This window comes from Phyllostomus hastatus, unplaced genomic scaffold (genome assembly GCF_019186645.2).
Source record: "Phyllostomus hastatus isolate PE091 unplaced genomic scaffold, TTU_PhHast_1.1 phas_scaffold_39, whole genome shotgun sequence".
NCBI classification, from domain to species: domain Eukaryota; kingdom Metazoa; phylum Chordata; class Mammalia; order Chiroptera; family Phyllostomidae; genus Phyllostomus; species Phyllostomus hastatus.
The window spans coordinates 12958255-12981120 of NW_025334028.1; the positions used below are offsets into that span (position 1 = coordinate 12958255).

The 22866-nt window shown below is 40.0% G+C and overlaps 2 protein-coding genes across 5 annotated transcripts in view; one reads left to right on the forward strand and one right to left on the reverse strand.

Moving 5' to 3' along the window:
• The window catches only part of HERC3 (HECT and RLD domain containing E3 ubiquitin protein ligase 3), a 107760-nt gene that overhangs the window by 80134 nt on the left and 4760 nt on the right, over nt 1-22866 (forward strand). The gene's annotated exons all lie outside the window — the stretch shown is intronic.
• Nucleotides 8906-10963, reverse strand: NAP1L5 (nucleosome assembly protein 1 like 5). The gene has a single exon (XM_045820110.1). The coding sequence runs from the start codon at nt 10775-10777 to the stop codon at nt 10220-10222; it is 558 nt and encodes a 185-aa protein (XP_045676066.1). The 5' UTR covers nt 10778-10963; the 3' UTR covers nt 8906-10219.

Genomic DNA, 22866 nt, shown 5'->3' on the forward strand with positions numbered 1-22866 from the left:
TGCCGTCATGAACATTAGCAAACTTCAGGAGTGGTGCTCAGAGTCAGTAAGGGGAGCTGCTTTTGTATAAAAGGCACGTGGGTTCCCTTTCTCTTACTTTGCAATTATTTGCACCTAATTGACATTAGAGCTGCTTCTATAAAATATTTTCTATAAAGATGTTCTGATGACACAAAGGTTTTTAAAAAGAAAGATAATCCATAAATTCAAAAGGGTGAAAGAAGGGAACGCATGTTATTCTTTTTCTTATATTAAAAAAACTCCATTATTCTGTTACCATGGCTTTCTGAAAGCTTCCAAAGTTTTCAAGTTTTTGTACAGTAACCAGTGCTGTTACTTTTTTCCCATTACTTTCTTTAACTTTTTAAATTTTTCATTTACAACTGAAATTCCATATATTAATGGTTAGACATTTATATAAAGTGGTATGAAGTGATCCCGAGTAAGTCTCGTGCCCTCCTGACCCCTTACATAGTTATGACAATATCACTGACCATATTCCCAGTGCTGTAGTTTACGTCCTGTAGCTGTTTGGTAACTGCCAATTTGCACTTCTTAGTCCCTCCATGTTCTTCACCCAGCCCCCAACCCCTCTCCCATCAGGCAAGCATCGGTTTGTTCCCTGTACCTGTGAGTTTGTTTCTATTTCGCTTGTTTGTTTATTTTGTTTTTTAGATTCTACATATAAATGAAATCATGTGGTATTTGTCTTTACCTGCCTGACTTATTTCACTTAGCATAATACCCTCTATGTCTGTCAGTGTTATCGGAAATGGTAAGATTTCAATTTTTTATGGCTGAGTAATATTCCATTGTACATCTTTATCTAATCATCTATCGGGGGACACTTAGATTGCTTCCATATTTTGGCTATTGTTTATTCAGCGTTCTTCTTTGTATCTTGTTATAGCCTTTTTAAAAAATCTATTTTTGTCTGATATAAGTATTTGCATTTCCATTTGTGTGAAATATCTTATTATATCTCTCTACTCTCAGTCTGTGTGTGTCTTTCTATCTACAGTGGGTGTCTTGTAGTCAGCGTATGTAAATAAGGGTCTTTTTTCCTCTCCATTCAGCCATCCTGTGTTCTGACTAGAGCATTAATTCATTTGCGTTTAAAGTAATTGTTGATAGGTATGTTGTTATTGCCATTTTATTCATTTTTTAATCTTTATTCTTTCCTTCTTCTTTATGAAGAAGTCCCTTTAATATTTCTTGTAACACTGCTTTAGTGGTGTTAAACTCCGTTAGCTTTTTCTTTCCTGGGAAACTCTTTATCTCTACTTCCATTCTAAATGACAGCTTTGCTAGGTAGAGTAATACTGGTTGTGGGTCCTTGCTTTTCATCACTTTGAATATTTGTCACCAATCCCTTCTGGCCTGCAGTGTTTCTGTTGAGAAACCAGCTGACAGTCTTATGGGGGCTCCCTTGTAGGTAACTAACTGCTTTTCTCTTGCTGCTTTTAAGATTCTGTGTTTGTCTTTAATCTTTGGCATTTTCATTAAAATGTGCCTTGGTGTGGGCCTCTTTGGATTCATCTTGTTTGGGACTTTAAGTGTGTCCTGGACTTGTATGTCTATTTCCTTTGCCTGGTTAGGGAATTTTTTAAATCATTTTTCTTCAAATAGGTTTTTGATCCCCTGCTCTCTCTCTTCTCCAGAAAGATATCACTATGATGTGAATGTTGTTACAGTTGGTATTGTCCCAAAGGTCCCTTAAACTACCCTCATTTAATTTTTTAAAATATATTTTATTGATTATGCTATTACAGTTGTCCCATTTCCCCCCTTCTCTCCCCTCCACCCTGTACCCCCCTCCCACCCACGTTCCCCCCCTTTAGTTCATGTCCATGTGTCATACTTATGAGTTCTTTAGCTTCTACATTTCCCGTACTATTCTTGCCCTCCCCCTATCTATTTTCAACCTACATTCGATGCTACTTATTCTCTATACCTTTTCCCCCTCTCTCCTCCTTCCACCCCCCTGCTGCTAGCCCTCCATGTGCCCTCCATTTCTGTGGTTCTGTTCCTGTTCTACTTGTTTGCTTAGTTTCTTTTGGTTTTGCTTTAGGTGTGGTTGTTAATAATTGTGAGTTTGCTGTCCTTTTACTATACATGTCTTTTCTTTATCTTCTTTTCTTAGATAAGTCCCTTTAACGTTTCATAAAATAAGGGCTTGGTGATGATTGAACTCCTTTAACTTGACCTTATCTGAAAAGCACTTTATCTTCCCTTCCATTCTAAATGAGAGCTTTGCTGGTTAGAGCAATCTGGGATGTAGGTCCTTGTCTTTCACGACTTGGAATATTTCTTTCCAGCCCCTTCTTGCTTGTAAGGTCTCTTTTGAGAAATCAGCTGACAGTCTGATGGGAACTCCTTTGTAGGTTACTGTCCCCTTATCTCTTGCTGCTTCTAGGATTCTCTCCTTCGTTTTTACCTTGGCTAATGTAATTATGATGTGCCTTGGTGTGTTTCTTCTTGGGTCCAACTTCTGTGGGGCTCTCTGAGCTTCTTGGATTTATTGGAAGACTGTTCCCTTTGCCAGATTGGGGAAGTTCTCCTTTATTATTTGTTCAAATACGTGCTCAATTTGTTGCTTTTCTCCTTCCCATTCTGGTACCCCTATAATTCGGATGTTGGAACGTTTAAAGGTGTCCTGGATGCTCTTAAGCTTTTCCTCTATTTTTTGAATTCTTATTTCATCATGCTTTCCTGCTTGGTTGATTCTATCTTCCTTCTGGTCCACTGTATTGTTTTGAGACTCAGATTCCTTCCTTTCACTATTGGCTCTCCTCCGCGTATCTTCCTGCATCTCTTTTATGGTAACCTGAATCCTTTCATCTAAATTGCACCCAAAATCCACCAATTCCGTGGGCTTTCTGATCACCAGTGTTTTGAACTGTGCATCTGATAGATTGGCTATTTCTTGGTCGCTCAAAAGGATGAGTCCTGGGGGACTGATCTGTTCTGTTGGAAACATGTCTTATGTCTTTCCCTGTCTCTCTTTTTTTTTTTTTTTTCAGTCTGGTCGCTCCTGTTATGGTGGGGGGCGGAGCCTTAGGTGTTCACCGGGGCTGGGCACCCCAGCCGCTAGATTGTGACGTTGTATGTGGGGGCGGGGGTGGGAGCGGGGATGGGAGGGAACAATGGTGGTAGTTCCGTTCTCCTGGGCTCAGACCCTTATCTGGGATCCTGGGCTGTGAGCTCTGCCCTGGTCCACAATCGCTGCCTCACTGGGTCCCCCAGCCACAGCTTGTGTACTCAGGGATCACTGCTGTGTTCTTGCACCCCGGATGGCTGTCGCGCCGATTTCTCGCCAAATTTTCCCCGACCTCCGCGTGCCGCCGACCGGCACCAGCCCCGCGCCCGCCCGGCTCGTCATCTCCTACCAGTCTGGATGTACGGGTCTACTTCAACTTCTTGGCTGTCTGACTTCCATTCAGATAAATCCTCTGGCAGTTCTGAGTGTTATTCTATCTGTAAATTATTGTTGTTCTAATCTTGGTTGTGCGAAGAGGTACGGTGCGTCCACCTATTCCTCCATCTTGCCGGAAGTCCTAATTTTTTTTCTTTTTGCTGCTCTATTGTGTGTTTTCTGCTGCCTTGTCTTCCAAGTCACTGATATGATTATATGCTTCTTTTATATTTCTGTTGATTCCCTCCCTATAATGTATTCTCTCTTTTTTTAAGATTTTATTTATTTACTTTTAGAGAAAGACAGGGAGAAAGAGAGGGAGAGAAACATTAATGTGTGGTTGCCTTTCTTGTGTCCCCCACTGGGGATCCAGCCTGAATCCCAGGTCTGTGCCCTGACTGGGAATTGAACTGGCGACCCTTTGGTTCTCAGGCTAGCACTCAGTCCACTGAACCACACAAGCCAGGGCTGTATTCTTCATTTCAGTTATTGTGTTCTTCATTTCTGACTGGTTCTTTTTTATAGTTTCTATCTCTTTAAGTTCTTACCCCTTCTCTTAAGTTCATTGAACCTTCTTATAACTAATGTTTTGAATGTGGTATGTTATAGCTTGCTTGCTTCCATTTTGTTTAGTTCTTTCACTGGAGTTTTGTTTTGTTCTTTCATTTGGAACATGTTTCATCGTTTCTTCATTTTGGCTCCCTTCCTGTATGTGTTTCTCTGTATTAGGTAGATCTGTTATGTCTCCCACCTTGGCAGGGTATCTTTATGTAGTAAGTCCCACTGGTGCAAATTCCCTGGTCACCTCAGCCAGGTGCTGCAGGGGTGTCCCTCACGTGGCTTGTGTATGCCCTCTTGTTGTAGTTGTGTCTTGATTGCTGTTGGCACATCAGCGGGTGGGATTGACCCTCAGGCTGAGTGGCTCTGAGGAGTGGCCATGACTATACCAGATGAGCTGTAGTTTGGGGGCTGACCCCATGGAGTAGGGTTCACTGTAGTGTGGCTCTGGTGCCTGCAGAGTCTACCCTTTGGGCCTGTTTGTGGAGCTAATTGGGTGGTGCTCTAGCCTGTTCCGAAGCTGGCCACTGGGTGTGTTGGTACTGGGGGCTCTTGGGAGGGTCTCTAGTGAGGTCCAGGTCAGCCACTGCCTGTGTCTAGCCCATGGCCACCTTGGTAAGAGCAACATAGTGATCAGTGGTTGTTAGCTGCCTGTGTTTGGCTTGGAGGAACGTGGGAGATGCTGTGTTGCAAACCAACCCAAGGTCAACAGCTACTAGTGCCAGTGGCTGCTTAGCAAGCTATACAGGGCATGCCGAGGCCAGTCACTGATGTTTTGGGTTTTGTGGACCTTTGGGAGATTTTAGGAAAGTCCTCAGCATGGGCTGAAGCTGCAGCTTGTGAGGAACAGCCACTGAGAGAGGTTTGTACTGATGCACAGGTTGGGTGGAGTGAGGTCTCAGAATCACCAGCGTGGGCCATTGGTGACAAATACTCAGATATGGCATCCAGCTGTGCCTGCAGGCTGTGTGGGAGGAGGGCTCAATGAAAGAACAGTGGTACCTGCCAACGCTTTTTTCTGGGAGAGAGCTGGTACTCTCTGGTGAGAGAGCCCTCACCCTAAAGCCAGACAATTTAGTTTCTTCCCATATGTCCCCGGCATTTTTTGAGCTGCTGATGCTTAAGGTGAGTGTGAGCAAGTGAGTTTGGGTACACTCTGCAGCATGGTGTTATTACTATTAATGAAAAACCCACGTATTGTAGATTCCCCCAAACTGACTCTGATTTAATATAATCAAATTAGATGTAATTTATGTCTTCCCCCATGTCCCCATATTTTAAAAAGGCAGGTTGGGGTAGAATATTAAAAAGACCACACTAAGAAATGCCAGGCTCAAGGCGAGGGCTCTAAAGACTTAAACCTGAGTATAAAATTTATACATGATAAACATTTCTGGCTTTTTGAGATCTACTGAAGTTTGGAGTGATTACAGCCTTCATTTGATCTCTCGAGATAGTTTGTGAGAGGTATAATCTCTAAGATCTGTATTCTATTTACACTGGGCTGTTACAGGAATAGCAGATAATTAGAATGCCAGTAACATTTCTTGAGTGCTTACATGTATCAGGCACTATTTTAAATATATAACATGTATTTAGAGTTCCTCCCTGCTTTACAGATGAAGAAAACTGAGGTATAGGGAGGCATAGGTCACTTGTTCAAGGTCACATAGCCAGAAGTCCAAGATTCAAAACCAGAGCCAGAGTTGAAAGCCTTGCAATTTGAGTGAGAGCTGTGCTCAAGTGCTGGCGCACAGCCTCCTAGCGACCAAAGCCAGGGTCCCAGAGTGTTCCTCTCCGTCACCCCTGAAGAAAAATAACTTCAAGGAGTTTGTTGTTTTTCTTTTAGGCAGACCATGCATTTTTTTAAAGACAAAGTTAACATAGTTAAAATTAGGGGGATAAATGGTAAAGAAAAAATACAATAAAAACAATAAAAATCAACTATTTAAAAACATACTATATACATATAAAACTGTATGTCTGAGTTTTTAAACTTAAGGCTAGGGAATACAAAGCCCTCTTGGGCACCCTTAGTGGCTATTCAGTCTTCCATGTGAGTGTGTATTTTCTAGTTTTTCATTTTTCGGTATTGGCTTCTTTCTATGTTCTTTTTTATTTCTCTTTTTTTCCCCTTCTCTTCCCATCTCCATTTTTAGTAAGACTTTATCAAGCATCTTTTATGTATAAAGCTTTGTTTGCCTTTAAAATTACTTTTTAATTATAAGGTCCCAAGGATGACATTGAATTAGAATATATATATCATTTTGAACCTGTTGATAGATATTTTTGCTAAATAGATTTTCTAATGAATTATACCAGCTTATATATTATCATCAATATATGCGAGTACCTATTTCATCTAATCCTTATAAACACTGAGTATTTTCACTAAAAATTAATTTTATTAAGAAATTTGATCTTATTTCTAAAATTTTATATTATTTCACATATTTTACATAGCACTGGTCCACTTTATTCATATTTACCTCTAAAATATTTTAGTTTTAAAAAAGTAAATTAGATAGAAGTGATAGCTGTACACCATTGTGAAAGTATGAATGCCACTGACTTGTTCATTTAAAATGGTTAATTGTATCTTGTGAATTTCACCTCAATGATAATAAAAGCATGTATGTGCGTGAGCAATGAGTCTGTGTGTACGTGAGTGTAAGTCCTCCAGCGGCCAGTGCTGTTGTGCCCTGCTCAGGCAGTAGGCGTCCGCGTGATACAGCTTTCTGCGGAACTCTCCTGGAGCCTGAGTCAAATGTGTGATGCATGTTGCCCTTCTTTCTGCCAGTTAGTTTGTATGTTGCTCACTAATTTGGGCCAATAATAGATTTATAGTGGTTGATAAATGATAGTTTTTGACCTGCCTTCAAAGGAGGGTATCCTGCTAGATGTTATCATGCAAGTTTTATGGCTGCCAGAGGACAAATAAGCACTGCAGGAAACAGAGGGTAAAGATCAACCCAGTTAGGAAATGGTGGGAACTGTTTGACGTCGTGAAAGGGATTATAAACATCCCCGTGTCCTGGGAAAAGTGGCCAACAGTATTAATAATGACGGGTAGTTAGCAAACCCTATGGCAGAAGTCTTGTAAGTGAAACAAAGATTGCTGCCCAGAGCATGCAGTCTCAGCACTCCGGACGTCACTGGAGCCCTGTCCCACCTGCTGCTGTGCTTTGAGGCCGTGGCCCTGCCCCAAACAGGGTTGCAGTGTTTCCTGTTTCTAAGTAGTCTGCTACTGTTCTTTATGTATTCTCTTTTGGGACTAAAGGATTTTCATATGATTTATATGAACTCTTTATTATATTAAGACTATTAACCCCCTGCCAGCCATATTTCTTACAAATTTTATTCCCAGATCCTTATTTGCTTTTGAAATGCATTGTTTTTAAATCTTTATAATTTATTAATTTTTGTATTGTCAAGTCTGTTATTTCTTTTGGCCTTATATCACTCTAATCTTAGTCTTTCCCTGTCCAATAATTGATAAATACTAATGTATTTCCTTCAATTAAAAAATTGTTTTGAGTCTGTATTCTAAGGTAAAAATCTGAGTTGTATCCAGATTGCTAGTTTTTTTTGTTTGTTTTAGCTGTTCTTACAGGTAAACATTAGGGTAATTATATTAATTTCCAGATCCAGTGTGAGCTTTCATTTGAAGTGTGATGAATTAAAAGTTAATTTGGGAAGATTTGACACTTTTGTGATATTTAATCTTACCATCTTGAGGCCTAGTTTATATTTTTTGTGATATTCTGTTTTTTTTTTCTTTTCATATGGGTTATACATATTTTTATTAGAGGGTTTTATAAATATTTTGATTTCTTATTCTACTGCAAAAAGGACCTTTTCCATATATGTTGAGATAACTGCCTAGAAATAGTTATTGATTTTGAAATATTTATCTGGTAAATAATAAATTCTTCAAACTTATTAAGTATAATAATTTTCAGTTGATTCTCTTGGGTTTTCTATATCTAATCACATGCCTGCAAAAATATTTTCCCCCCCAATAATTACATACCTTATTTGTTTCATTTATTTGTGCTCTTTTGCTGGACCTAGGAAAATATTAAATGACAGTTTCTTATTCTTACAGATAAAAAAGTAATATTGAATTTTATTAAATTTTTTAACTTCTGTTAAGATAATCCTATGATTAAGATAATCATTGACTTCTTATGCTATATGTAGATATATTTTTTCTCTTTTGGTTGGCCTGGCCCTAAGGAAGATTAGTGTTACCCTAAAGTTTTACTCAACTACTGCCATTAGCAACAGGTCAGAGTTGCTTCCCATTCCCTCAGGTAAAGCAGTCTAATTTTGCTTCTGTGTAATTTTAACACGTACAGGAAGTGGAAGAAAATGCATCTGAGTTTTAAAGTTTTCTGGAAGTCTTCTATTTTAAATTATTTTTGCTTCATTCAGAATGCCCAAATGTAAAGTTGAAATAGCCTTTCTAATATATTCATGTTACATTAAAGCCTTTTATCCTATGTAGGAGGATATCAAAACCTTAGGTTTTATATTGAGGAAACCAAAACCAAGAGTTTATTGAATTTCCTGTGTTTCTGAGTTAAAGACTACATTCTTTTCTAACAATAAGGATCCATAAACTTAAGAATATAATAATGTCCATTTCTCCTTTTTTTTTGTAACTGAGGAGAGAGCAAGGATTGAATTTCTAACCAGTGTCTCTGTCTTTCATATAATAGTAGCTGACGTTTCTTGGTCACCTTCAAACACTGTTCTGTGGGCTTTATGTGTGTTAACCCTCAGTTGTCCAGAATCTGTGAGGAAGGGCAGTGTCCCTTTCCCCTTTTGTAGGTGAGGAGAAATTCAATGCAGATTAGCTGAATTGCTGGAGGTTCATTGCTAATAGAAGACAGAGCTGGGCTTTCATTCCAGTCAGAGTACCGAGTCTTGTTTTTTGAAAATACTGTTTTATTAACACCACAGTGGTAAACAACTTTATGCTTATTTTTTTGATAGATCACTTAGTCACACATAATTCAAAACCCACAAAGAAGCTAAGAGTCTTTACATTAAATGTGTCCTTCCTAAAAATCCTTAACTGTATGCCATTCTATCCTCAAGCAGTAAAATGTGATTTTGCACCATTTTATATTTAATATGTCACATTTACATAGCAAAATAATGAAGGCACAGCTAATACAAGCAAACTTAAACCCTTTCTACTTCTGAACTGGGAATGGGGACACACATTTAGAATGTTTCTTCAAGTATATATATTTTTTCCCAAACATTAGCTTCATTGAAGAGCTCTGATAATTTTCACAGCTGCATTCTAAAAGCTACATGACAAAAAGACTTCACAAGGATCAAACTATGTAACACTGTGTACACATGCTTTATAGAATTTGCTACATTCTACATCTTTTCAAGTAAATTAATATTTCTAAAATGCTAGGTAGAGGGATTTAATACTTAAACATTTGGGTTTTTTTTTACACCTTTGTAAATGGACACTGCCAAGAAAACACACAAACACGAGACTGTAAATAATGAACACATGTGTTGACAATATTATACAGATTACAAACCCTTCTCAGAACCACACTGTTTCTCTAAATTCAAATGTTCAGAATATTCATGAAAATTTGGAGTGGCAGTTTGCAGAGCTCATTCACAGGACTGGCATATCTCCACCGCAGGCCTCCTCCGGGGCGCCCCCTTCTCCGAAGTGTGAAGCTGATGTCTGGGTTAAAAAGCGAAGTGTTATAGATGAGTTTTCTTTCTTGTGTACTGCTTTTTCTGCAGTGGAAAATTTCAAGACTAAAGAAATTGAAGAATTAAGCATTGAGAACATGCTCAGTCTTGGCTTGGGTGTTCCGTGTGTGTAGTGCGATCGTAGAGTGATGAATGGGATTCAGAGTGGTTCTTTATTTCACGTCTACTTGACACCCTAAATAAGTCCTCAGTTCCAGTCCTCACAGAAGAGTAGTGGAAAAAAATCAGTTTTAATTTAACTCGTTTTTTCCAACACCTTTTGATATATTTATTGGGTTCAAGATGAAAATCAAATTTGAAACGGGCTGGTCAGGATCTGATTACATCAATTTAATATATTTTTAGGAATGTCAGAATTGATTCACATTGTATTTTGGTCCAAAGCCTGAGCCTTTGTAAGTTCACCAATATTTAAAACAAAACAAAACAAAACAAAACACCAGGTTTTTCTTCATCGTCATTCTGCTCTTCCATCTCCACCCCCGCTTATTCCTTGGCGCCATCAGATACCGCAGAGCTGGGACCCCGGTCTTTGGCAGCCGCAGCCTCTGCCGCAGCCTCTTCCTCCTCCTCTTCCTCTTCCCCCTCCTCCTCATCCTCGTACTCATCATCATCATCCTCTTCTTCCTCGCCCTCCAAGGTCCATGCACATCCCTCCATCTCTCCAGTGAGCTCTTGGATCTTGGCAAGTAAGGGCTTGTAGATTTCGTTATACTTTTTTTCCAGAGCTTGAAATTCCTTATCAAATTTGGCCTCTATCTTATCGCATCGCTTCTGCAGCTTTTTGAGGGCCAGGACTCGGCATTTCACCGAGTTGGGCAGGCTCTCGATAAAGTCATTTTTAGGCTTTGGCGCGTTCTCCGCAGGGCTCTGGGGCTCCTCGGCGGTCTGACCTGCGGCGCAGTCAGGCTCGCCGGCCGCGCTGTCACAGTCTCCCCCCTGCGCGCCGCCTTCTGCCATTACCTCCTCCGCCTCGTCTGCCACCTCCGCCGCCTCGGTCTCCTGGCTCGGCTCTGCGGGTGCCTGGTTCTCCGAGTCAGCCATGGTGGAGGAGAAGCTGCAGAGGTCTAAGCGGCTCCCGCTGACACCTGCGCCCGAGCTGCACCAGAGCGATCTTGCAGATGCGGCAAGTGGCCGTGACGTCGGCCGCGGCAATGACGTCGGCCGCGGACCCACCCTTTCCACTCGAGCCCTGTACTGGCTTTCCAGAATCAGCTGACGGCCGTGCCCCCGTACTGCGCCAGCTTCCTGCTTCTGCTCCCCTGTCGTCTCCCCAGCCTCGCAACTGACGTCAGAACCCGTCTCCTGGATACCCTGCCTCCAGACTGCCCACATACCTGCCCCCCTGTAGAGCTAACCGGTCTCCTGGATACCCTGCCCCCAGTCTGCCCACATGCACTTTTTTCCCTCTGTAATGCTGGGCTAGAATGGTAGCGAGTGCGGGAAACACTTTTTCAGGAACTGCTTGGATGGCCTCAGCAGTTTTCACTTTGTTCCTCTATCCCACCTAAGTCCATATATGCCACTGTACGTTTGTCTTGGTCTTTGTCTGCATCTTCCCATTGATGCCGTTGTTCTACCTTGGTAGTTTGTCTCTGGCTTACTCTTCTGGAGTCACCTCTCAGATTCCTCCGAATTTCTTTCCAGAAAGCGGACCCATGGGAGAGCTAACTCCATTCCGCTCCCTTTGGGACTTGAGTGCTCCTGTGTGGACAGTCCATCTGCCCACCCAACAGCCCTCCTTGCCAATTTCTTTACCTAGTGGCATATGTAATGTGTTGCAAAGTCTTTGAGATATTTGGTAAGGAACTTCAAGATACAGAGTATTATGGAATGTGTTCTGGAAGATGCCTCAGAATCCTTGGCTTCCGGGTAGGGACAAGGCTGGAGGACAGCCCCATCTTCGCTTGGTTGGAGTATGTATTTGACACGAGTACACACACATGGTTGAGGCATTTCATGGTTTAGCTTCTGCTCTCTGGGTCTTGCCTATGATTTGTATCTGAGAACATCAAGTCTTAAGTAGCCAGTTCCTGTTCTCTAATAGCAAATTAAGTAGACTTTAGTTCCTTACCTTGTTTATTAAACCAAAATGATAGCTTCCTGAATAAGGATGAAGGCACATATTTTAGATTTGGAAGACAAGTGTTCATGCCAAGGATTCCTCAGGAATGCTTTCAAATTCAGTGTACTGATTTCATTGCTTTTTTTTTTTTTTTTTTTTTTTACTATTTGGGACTTTCTGAAGCTTTCCTGTCAAGCATATGAATGTTAGGATATTACCTCCCAAAATATATTTGGTGCCATCTTTTGGCTCTTGTGAGTATTAAGTTAGTTAATGATGTGCAAAGCACTTAGTGCCGACACATAGCAAATGTTTGATAAGTGTTTTAATTTTTTAAACAAAATAATTTATTAATGTGTGGTGATAACCTGCAATAATAATACTCTCTTACAGAAAATGACATCTTTGTGTTTTTCTCCAAAGAAAGTGACTGTTTACAAAAGACCCAGTATACCGCCATTGGCAAGCATCCTAGTGTTTTTGTGTACTTGTGATTCCTGTCGTTTAGTTTACTTTCTTAATTTCATTCCAGTTCATTTACTTTGCTCTTCCCTGCTACCATTTGTGGTTACTGAGTCTTGTGGTTAAGGCTGAACCCTGACTCGCCCCCACTAGCTTTGGTGGTAGCCTTGTTGGCTGCAGCTTCCCTGAGGTTGGGAATGCTTGATCTCATTTTAAAGATAAGGAACTTAGGAACAGAAAAATAAAGTGAAAGAACTATTCTGTGACTATATGCATCACCGAGTGGCAGAATTGGGGCAGAAAGCAGGCCTCTGACTGCTCTAGTACAGAGATGTGACAGACTTCAAAGCAAATTTTTAATCAGTACACCTGGCAGCTTGTCTGAGACAACCAGGATATGCTTACTCATCTTTCAAGGTTTTTATGTTCTCATCTTAAAAAATCTTAAAATTTAGTGTTAAGCTACGACATTTTTTAAGTTTGTTTTATTGAGATATAACTTATGTATAATAAAATTCACCCTTTTTAGAGTGCTTTGACAAATAGAGTCATTACTATAGCAGTGGAGACTCGAATAATAACGTGATCCCCCACACAGATTCCTTCATGGTCCTTACTGCTACCCTGGCGGTTGTCTGTCTCTATAATTGTGCCCCCCCCCCACACCCCCCAAGTATCATGTAAATGGAATGAGGTGTATGTAGCCTTTTTCACTAGGCATAATGCATTTGTGATTACTTTGTGGTAGTATTTACATTAATAGTTTCTTTTCATAACTGAATAGTATTCCTGTTTGAGTTTCCAGTTTTTTTGTGATTATGAATAATGAATGCTGTAATGAACATTCACTTACCAGTTTCTGGGTGAATGTAAATTTTTATTTCTCTTGGGTAAATACTTAGAGATAGTAAATGTAGATTTAACTTTTTAAGAAACTTCCACATGGGTTGGCGAAGTGGCTCTATCAATTGCATTCACACGAGTAATTCATGAGAGTCGCATCTGCTCCAGACCTTCACCAGCGTTTGCACTGTTGCTTACCACCCCAGTCTGGTAGCAGTGCAGGCACACTTACTGGTTAGTGACGCTGAACATATCCGAGTGTGCATATTTACCACCCATAGATCTTCCTTAGGTCTTTTCCTGTTTTCACAATTGAATTCTTTGCTTTTTTATTAATTTTTAAATGTTTTTTTATATGCTCTGGATACGGGTCCTTTGCAAGATGTTTTATAAATATTTTCTTAAAGTATGTGGCTTGCTTTTCCATTTTTGTAATGATCTTCAAAAAGCAGAAGTTTTAAGTTTTGATAAGTCCATTTTATTTTATTTTATGCATTATGCTTTTGGTGCTGTGTCTAAGAAATCTTTGCCAAATCCAAGACCATAAAGATTTATTTCCGTGGTTTCTTTTACAAGTTTCTTAATTTTAGGTTTCACATTTAGGCTATGGTCCATATTAACTTTTACATAGGTGTGAGATATATGGATATCATGTTGATGCAGTACCATTTATTAAAAACATTATCCTTTTTCTGCTGAATTGCTTTTGCAAATTTGTCAAAAATTAATTGACCATGTATTTCTGGACTGTCTGTTCTGTTGAAGTATGCCTCTTTCCTTTCACTCATGCCACACTTGATAACTTCAGTTTTGTGATAATTTAAACTCATTAAATTAGATAATGTGAGTCCTCTGACGTTTTTCTTTTTTAAAATTGTTTTGGCTCTTCTAGTGTCTTCAGTGTTCTACATAAATTTCAGAATTAGTTTAACAATCTTTTTAAAAGACTTTCACTACAATTTGGATTTAGACTTTTAAAAACCATTGGCAATGCACATAGTACCTGCTCCTTTAAATTTGTGCTTAAAAATTGTCAGCTTAACATTTGCCTCATTTTGTGGGTTTTATGGACTCTAGTGAATCATTGGGGCTACAGTTATTATATATATATATAGTATATATATATTATAACTGAGCTATTATACTGTGAAGCCTTTATCTCAGCATATTGTAATTTCTCATGCATCTGTCACATTGGAAATGAAAAGAAGCAAGGTAGTTGGAGGGGAGGGCACTTTGTTAGGGAGTTGGGAACATAGGTCTGTACTCAGACATCTGGCTTCAATTTCTGCCTCTGCCTATATATTAGTAGTTTGTCTTGGATTCAGTAATAAAATTGGAGTAATGATTATATCAACCTCAAGAGGCTTTTTGTGTGTGTTTATTTTATTGGGACATATTCTCATCCCATAAAACTTATTTTTTAATTGAAAATAAATTTAATTTGTTTTATTTTATTGAATATGCTATTACAGTTGTCCCATTTTCCCCCCTTTATCCCCCTCTGCCCTGTACAACCCCACCCACCCACATTCCCACCCTCCCTTAGTTCGTGTCCATGGGTCGTACATACAAGTTTTTTGGCCTCTACATTTCCTATACTATTCTTAACCTCCTCTTATCTATTTTCCACCTACCATTTATGCTACTTATTCCCTGTTCCCCCATTCTGTCCCTCCCCTTCCCCACTGATAACCCTCCATGTGATCTCCATTTCTGTGATTCTGTTCCTGTTCTAGTTGTTTGCTTAGTTTGTGGATGTTTTTTTTTTTTAGGTTTTGTTGTTGTTAGTTATGAGTTTATTGTCATTTTACTGTTTATTTTTTATTTTCTTTTTCTTAGATAAGCCCCTTTAACATTTCATATAGTAAGGGCTTGTTGATGATGAACTCCTTTAACTTGACCTTATCTGGGCAGCACTTTATCTGTCCTTCCATTCTAAATGACAGCTTTGCTGGATAGAGCAATCTTGGATGTAGGTCCTTGCCTTTCATGACTTGGAATACTTCTTTCCAGCCCCTTCTTGCCTGTAAGGTCTCTTTTGAGAAATCAACTGATAGTCTTATGGTAACTACTTTGTAGGTAACTCTCTCCATTTCTCTTGCTGCTTTTAAGATTCTCTCCTTATCTTTAATCTCAGGTAACTTAATTTTGATGTGCGTTGGTGTGTTCCTTCTTGGGTTCAACTTCTTTGGGACTCTCTGGGCTTCCTGGACTTCCTGGAAATCTATTGCTTTTGCCAGATTGGGGAAGTTCTCTCCATTACTTTTTCAAATAAATTTTCAATTTCTTGCTCTTCCTCTTCTCCTTTTAGCACCCCTATGATTTGGATGTTCTAATGTTTAAAGTTGTCCTGGAGGTGCCTAAGCCTCTTCTCATGTGTTTGAATTCTTGTTTCATCATTCTGTTCTGATTGAACGTTTATTTCTTCCTTCTGGTCCAAACCGTTGATTTGAGTCCCGGGCTCCTTTCCATCACTGTTGGTTCCTTGTACATTTTTCTTTATTTGACTTTTCCTAGCCTACACTTTTTCCTCAATTTTTCAACCATACTTAATCATTTCTACGAGCATCCTGATTACCAGTGTTTTGAACTGTGTATCCAACAGGTTGGCTATCTCTTCATCTCTTAGTTGTATTTTTTTTCTGGAGCTTTGATCTGTTCTTTCATTTGGGACTTCTTTTTTTTTGTCTCTATGTGCCTGCTGCATAGCAAGGGGCAGAGTCTTAGGTGTTCACCAGGACGGGGCAACCCACATCACTACCTTGTGATGCTGTATGTGGGACAGGGGTCCAAGAGGGAACAATCCTGCTTGCTTCACTCTCTGACAGTTTTCAGTCACTTCCCTCACCACCCACAAGCAAATTGGGCCCTCCTGGTGCTGATTCCCACGTGGGTGGGCCTGTGTATCTGCTGGGACGCTGTGGGTCTCTCCAGCAAACTCTTTTGTGAGGCTGGTAGTTTCTCCTGCCACCTCAATCCCCATGGGCTTTTTCAGTCAGAGGTTTTGAGGCTTTATTTCCTTACACTGGAACCCTGGGTTCCAGCCTCACTCCCCACGGTCTGTCTTGCTTCCCAGTTGTCCCTCCCAGTTTATCCACATGCAAATGTAGGACCGCTGGTCTGCTAGCCCCCACCTCACCTGGTTCTTCCACCTGCTGCCTTGCTGTGAGTCCTTTCTTCCTGGCTGCCCATCTCTGCCCCTCCTGTTGTTCTGGATGAATGTTTATTCTTTATCTCCTTGGTTGTCAGACTTCCATATAGTTTGATTTTCTATCAGTTCTGGTTGTTTTTTGTTTTTCAATTTGTTGTTGTCCTTCTTTTGGTTGTGTGAGGAGGCACAGTATATCCACCTAAGCCTCCATCTTGTCTGGGAGTCCTCATCCCATAAAACTTATTCAGAGGGTTAGTTTTGAATAACTGGGATAATGTATGTCTAAGAACTTATTGTAATGAACAGCATTTAGTAAACACTCCATGACCATTAATGATCATTATCAAAGAAAAATTAGTGTTGTGAGCAATACTAATCGAAAGGTAGAGATTACAGCCTATGTATTAGTTTACTAGGGCTGGTATAACAAAATACCACAGACCAAGTGGTACTTTGTTACCACTTAGTACCAATAGAAATATATTGTCTCATAATTCTAGAAGTTCAAAATCAAGGTGTCAGCAGTGTTTGTTTGTTTGTTTGTTTTCTTCCTTCCCCTGAGGGAAGGAACAATTCCAGGCCTCTCTCCTCGGCTTGTCGATGTCTTCTCCTTAGGCCTCTTCCCACTGTGCATGTCGCTGTGTCCAAATTTCCTCTTGTTACAAGGGTGCCAGTCATATCAGATTAGAGCCTACCTCAATAACCTCATTTCAACTTTATTACCTCTGTAAAGGTCCTATCTGCAAGCAAGGCCACATTGTGAGGTACTGGGATTAGGGTTTCAATATATGAATTTTAGGGGGACACAGTGCAACCCGTAACACTCCACCTTTTGACCCTCCCAGATTCATGTCCTTCACCCATAAAATACATTCACCCTGTTCTAACATCCTCCAAAGTCTTAACCCATGCCAACATCAACTTTGAAGTCCAAAATCTCATGTGTGATGGTTAATTTTATGTGTGAACTTGACTGGGCTATGCGGTGCCCAGATATTTGGTCGGACCTTACTCTGCATGTGTCTGTGAGGGTGTCTCTGGACGAGATTAACATCTGTAAAGCAGATTGCCCTCCTTGATGAGTGTGGGTCTCTTCCAATGAGCTGAAGGACTGAATAGAACAGAGAGGCTGAGTAAGAGGCTCTCCTTCTGCCTGACTGCCTTTGAGCAGGGACATCAGTTTTCTCTTGTCTTCAGACTCTTACAGAAGCATCAGTCCTCCCTGGGTCTCCGGCCTGCCTACCTTTGGGCTAGAACTACACCATCAGCTCTCCTGGGTCTCTAGCTTGCTGACTATAGATCTTGGGGCTCATCAGTCTCCATAATTGCATGGGCTAATTCTTTATAATCTCTCTCTCTGTCTCTCTTTCTCTAACATTTATATACATAAATATGTATATATGTGTATATGTGTATACACACATACATACATACTACTTGTTTTGTTTGTCTGGAGACCCCTAATAGATGACTGAAATCAGGTATGGGTGAGACTCTGGGTTTGATTCACCCTGAGGCAAAAGTCTACAGCTGCGAGCCTCTGAACCAGACATATTATCTGCTTCCAGGTGCAGTGGTGGGACAGGCACAGGGTAGACATTCCCATTCTGATAGGAAGTAGTCGGAAGGGGTAGAAGGGGTTACAGGTCCCAAATGAATCCAAAACCTAGCAGGGTAAATCTCATTATAGGTTTGGAGAATAATCCTCTTTGGCTTCGTGCTGTCCTCTGGTCCAGTGGGGTGGTGGCCCTGTTCCCGGACCTGTGCCCATGGTGGTTGTGTCGCCCTGCTGGACTGCGATCTGCCTTCGGGGTTCTTCTTCCCTTTTTTTGAAAGCAGCACCTGTTTGCAACCAGTTAGCTGTGTAGGCTCATTTTATCCCTGTGGGATCCCGTGAGTCCAACAGCCTTTTTGCCTGCCTTCATTTCGTCCCGCCTCTGTCCCTTCAGTGCAAGCTGGCAGTGTTTCTGCTGGTATAAAATTCTCAAAACCCTTATTGGTCTCAGGCAATTTGCATGGGTCCAAACTCACTTCTACATTTTTAGGTACTTGGTATTGTAGTATCCCACTTCTGGTACCACAAGCTGTACTTATCAGGGCCTGCTTTCTTTCTGTTCTCTCTCTCTCGCTCTCTCTCTCTCTCTCTCTCTCATCATCTCATCATTGATAATTTTGAGGAATCTGCTCACATGGTTGTAGAGCTGACCAATCAGAATTCTGCAGGGCAGGCTGGTAAGCTGGCAGTGCTGGCAGTAATAGTTGTAGTCGTGAGTCCGAAGGCAGTCTGGAGTTCAAATTACTTCCTCTTTGAGGTCTTCTTTTCAGTCTTCTAAGGCCTTCAGCTCATTGGATGAGGGCCACCAACATCATGAAGACTAATCTCTTTTCCTTGAAGTCTACTGATTTAAATGTTAATTACGTCTAGCCCTAACCTGCAGGGCTCAGTTGGTTGAACTTTGTCCTAAAACGTGAAAGGTCACTGGTTTGATTTGTGGTCAGGGCACTTGCCTGGGTTGCAGGCCTGGTCCCAGGTTGGGTGTGTGCAAGAGGCAACTGATTGATGTTTCTCTTGCACATTGATGTTTCTTTCTCTCTTTTTCTCCTTCTCTTTCCCTCTTTCTATAAATAAACAAATAAATAAATATTAATGACATCTAAAAATCACCTTTATGCCCTGGGGTCCTGGCTGGATCATTCAGTTGGAGCATCATCCTGTACACCAAAACACCAAAACATTGTGGGTTTGATTCCCAGTCAGGGCACATACCTAGGGTGTGGGTTTGATCCCTGGTCAGGGTGCGTACAGGAGGCAACGATCCATGTTTCTCTCTCACATTGATGTTTCTCTCTCTCTCTCTCTCTTTCTCTCTTTCTCTCTGTCTTTCTTGCTCCCTCTCTCCCTTCCTCTGAAATCAATAAACATATCCTTGGGTGAGAATTTTAAAAAAATGCTAAACACCTTCACAGCAACATTGAGACTGGTGCTTGACAACCTAGCTAAGTTAATACATAAAATTAGCCATCTGTTTCTAATAAAAAATCATGTTGATGGTACTTGGCTTAGGTAGTTGCACCAGAAAAATGGTATTAATTTTGCCTGATGGGTCTCAGGAAATTAGTACATTGTATGCAATGAGAAACTTTTAGCATCGATGGTTAACATGTACACTAGTCTTTATTAAATTAGTGCCTTTTATTTTTAAAACTGACCATTTATCCATTTTTAAGATGAGAAAAGAGAGTGTTAGTAGTGTGTAGAACATGGCAGAGGCTGGACTTCAACCTGCCCGCCCCACTAATCCACTGTATCACACTGCCTGTCGGTTTGTTGTTTGTGCGCACAGTGACTGTGTGAAAATTGCCGGCTTGGAGGAAACCTGAGATGTTCAAATGTGGTTTATGAAGTATTATAGTACAGTGAAGGAGAAGTAGAAAGTTTGTCTATTTATGATGTCAGATTTAAACAAGTTATTTTATTTAGATATAATTGACATAAATCATTGTATTAGTTTAAGGTATACGACACACTGACTTGTTATATGTATATATTGCAAAGTGATCATCACAATGAGTTTAGACGAAATCCATCACCACAGTTATGAAATTTTTTTCTTCTGACCAGAGCTTTTAAGATTTACTCTCTTAACAACTTTCAAATATATAACAGTGTTGTTAGCAGTAGCCACTGTGCTGTGCTGTGCTGTACACCCCCAGGACTTATTTTGTAACTGGGAGTTTATTCCTTTAGACCGTCTGCGCCCATACCACTCACCCCTTCACTCTGGCAACTACTGATCTGTTCTCTGTGTCTATGAGGTTGTTGCTGTTGTTTATGATTCCACATATAAGTGAAATCATATGGTATTTGTCTTTGACTTATTTCACTTAGCATTGTGCCCACAGGGTCTGTCTGTCCATGTTGTAGTTGCACATCACAGGACTTCTTTCTTTTTATGGCTTAATAATATTCCATTTTGTACACAACACATTTTCTGTATCCACTCATCCACTGATGAGCACTTAAGCTGTTCCATATCCTGGCTGTTGTGAGTAATGCTACGGGGAACACAAGAGGTGCAGCTATCTCTTTGTAACAGCGATTTTGTTTCCTTTGGATTAGTACCCTCAGGTGAAATTGCTGGATCATATAGTAGTTTTATTTTTAATTTTTTGAAGAACATCCATACTGTTTTCCAAAGTGGCTACACCAGTCTGCATTCCCCCACACAGTGCCGAAGGGTTCCCTTTTCTCCACATCCTCTCCAACACCTTTGATTTTTCTGTCTTCTTGATGATAGCCATTCTGCCATGTGTGAGGTGATAGTCCATTGTGGTTTTAATTTGCATGTTGCTACTGATTAGTGATATCGTATACCTTTTAATGTTCCTATTGGTATCTGTATGTAACCTCGGAAAATGTTTATTTGGTTCTTCCACCCATTTTAAAATTGGATCGTTAAGGGTCTCTTTTGAGTTGGGTGCAATCTTTGTATCTTGTGAATATTAATCCCTTAAGGGTACATGATTTGCAAATGCTCTCCACTCGGCAGGCTGCCTTTTCATTTTGTTGGTGGTTTCTTTTGTTGTACAGAAGTGTTTTAGTTCTGTGTAGTCCTACTTGTTTATTTTTGTTTTCATTGCTTTTGGTGTCAAATCCAAAAAATTATTGCCAAGACCACATTAAGTAGCTTACCCATATATTTTCTTCGAGAAGTACTATGGTTTCAGGTCTTAAATGCAAGTTTTTAATCCATTTTGAGTTGATTTTTGTATATGGTATAAATTAGGGGTCCAGTTTCATTCTTTTGCATGCAGCTGTCTGATTCTTTTTAATTTTTAGAAAAAAATGAAATACAGAGAAGTACAAAGAATAATATGGCAGGCATCTTTATATCTATGATCCAGAGTAAACAAATAGTATTTTCTTTAGATTTTTTAATAAAAGAAAAAAATCCCTGGTACCACTGAAATTTTCTCTACATCCCCTCAACCCCATTTTTCCCTTTCTTACACAGACAGAACTCTTACTATGAATTTCACATGTTCCTTCATGTTTTTATACTTTTGTATTCAATATGTGTGTTAGTGCAAACATCTTTACAATAATGCTTTCATTTTTAAAAATTAACACACAACTATATATGTCATAAATATAATTTCATGTACATAAATAAAATCTATCTATAAACAATATAATAAACAATAATAATTGTTACCATTTACAAAACAGCCTTCATTCGAAGAACTTTAAGTGTATTAATTTATTTTTTATAACAGTTCCATGAGTTACTTACTCTTATTCTCTCCATTTTACAGATGAAGAGACTGAGACACAGAGAGATTAAGTAACTTGCCCAGGGGTCAGGGCAAGTTACTCTAAGTGGCTGCACCACTGCTGCTTATAGGTAGCATTGTTTAAGTGTTAAAAATCAACTTAAATAAATGCTATCATATTATACCTAACATTTTAAAAGTTTTCACTCAGTATTGTTTCTGCCATTCTATTCATTCTGATAACTGTTGCTCTAATTAGTTCTACTCCAGTGCTCTGTGTAATTACAGTTCTGTCATACAACTATACCATCTTTTCTTTATCCATTCTCATATTGGAGGCTGTTGGTTCTCCCGTTTCTCCACGTTGTAAGAAAACGCTGCAGTGGACGCCCCTGTACTCGTCTTCTCGTGCACTCACGCAAGACTCTCTCTGTGTCATCCACCTGGTAGTAGAGTAGCTGCGCCAAAGGGCATTTATCTTTTCAACTGTTAGAGCTATTGGCAGCCTTCTCTCCCAGATGCCATGTCTCATTTTACAGTTTACATTCCCACTAGTGAGAGATTGAATATGCATACAGCAGTGACCAGATCATATGTAACAACAGAACTCTCACCTGCAAAAACCTGCCTAGGAAACCAACCATTACCTACAATAAGCAGCCCAGGAAGCCAGCCTGCTGTCTCTTCTCAATAACTTCTGTAACTGTGAGCATCAAATGGCCAGGACCTGATTAATAACTGTCAGCTTCTTCCAACTTAGGACCAATCAGAAAAAAACAAAGTGGGCATATTTGAAAGTTTCTAAGGCTGTACATCTTAACATTTCTTATCCCAAGGGGAAAAACAACTTGTAACTATGTATGGCCATGGATGTTAACTAGAATTATTATGGTAATCATTTCACAATGTGTACAATCATCAAATCATTGTGCTGTTTATGTGAAACTAATATAATGGTAAGTGTTGATTATACCTTAATTAAGAGTCACCCCAAAGAAAGGAAAAGCAAAATATGCACCCCTAACCAATCACATAGGATGCTCGCTTCTACTTAGTCCACCTACAGCTTCTCCGTGCTGGCAGCCTCCAGTCACGCACCTGAAGCCTTCCCCCTTTTCTACTTTAAAGCTTTTCCACCTTCGGCTGTTTTGAGTCTCTGCTAAGATATAAATGACAGTGGCTGACTCCTTCGCTATAGCAAGTTCTGAACAAATTGCTTTTCTCAGTTCTTGTTTATTTCCATGTGATTCCCATCATCATTTTATAGCTTGCCTTTCCATTAGCTTTGTATGAGCTGATAACATCCCATCAGTATTCTCTGACTTTTAAGCTTAC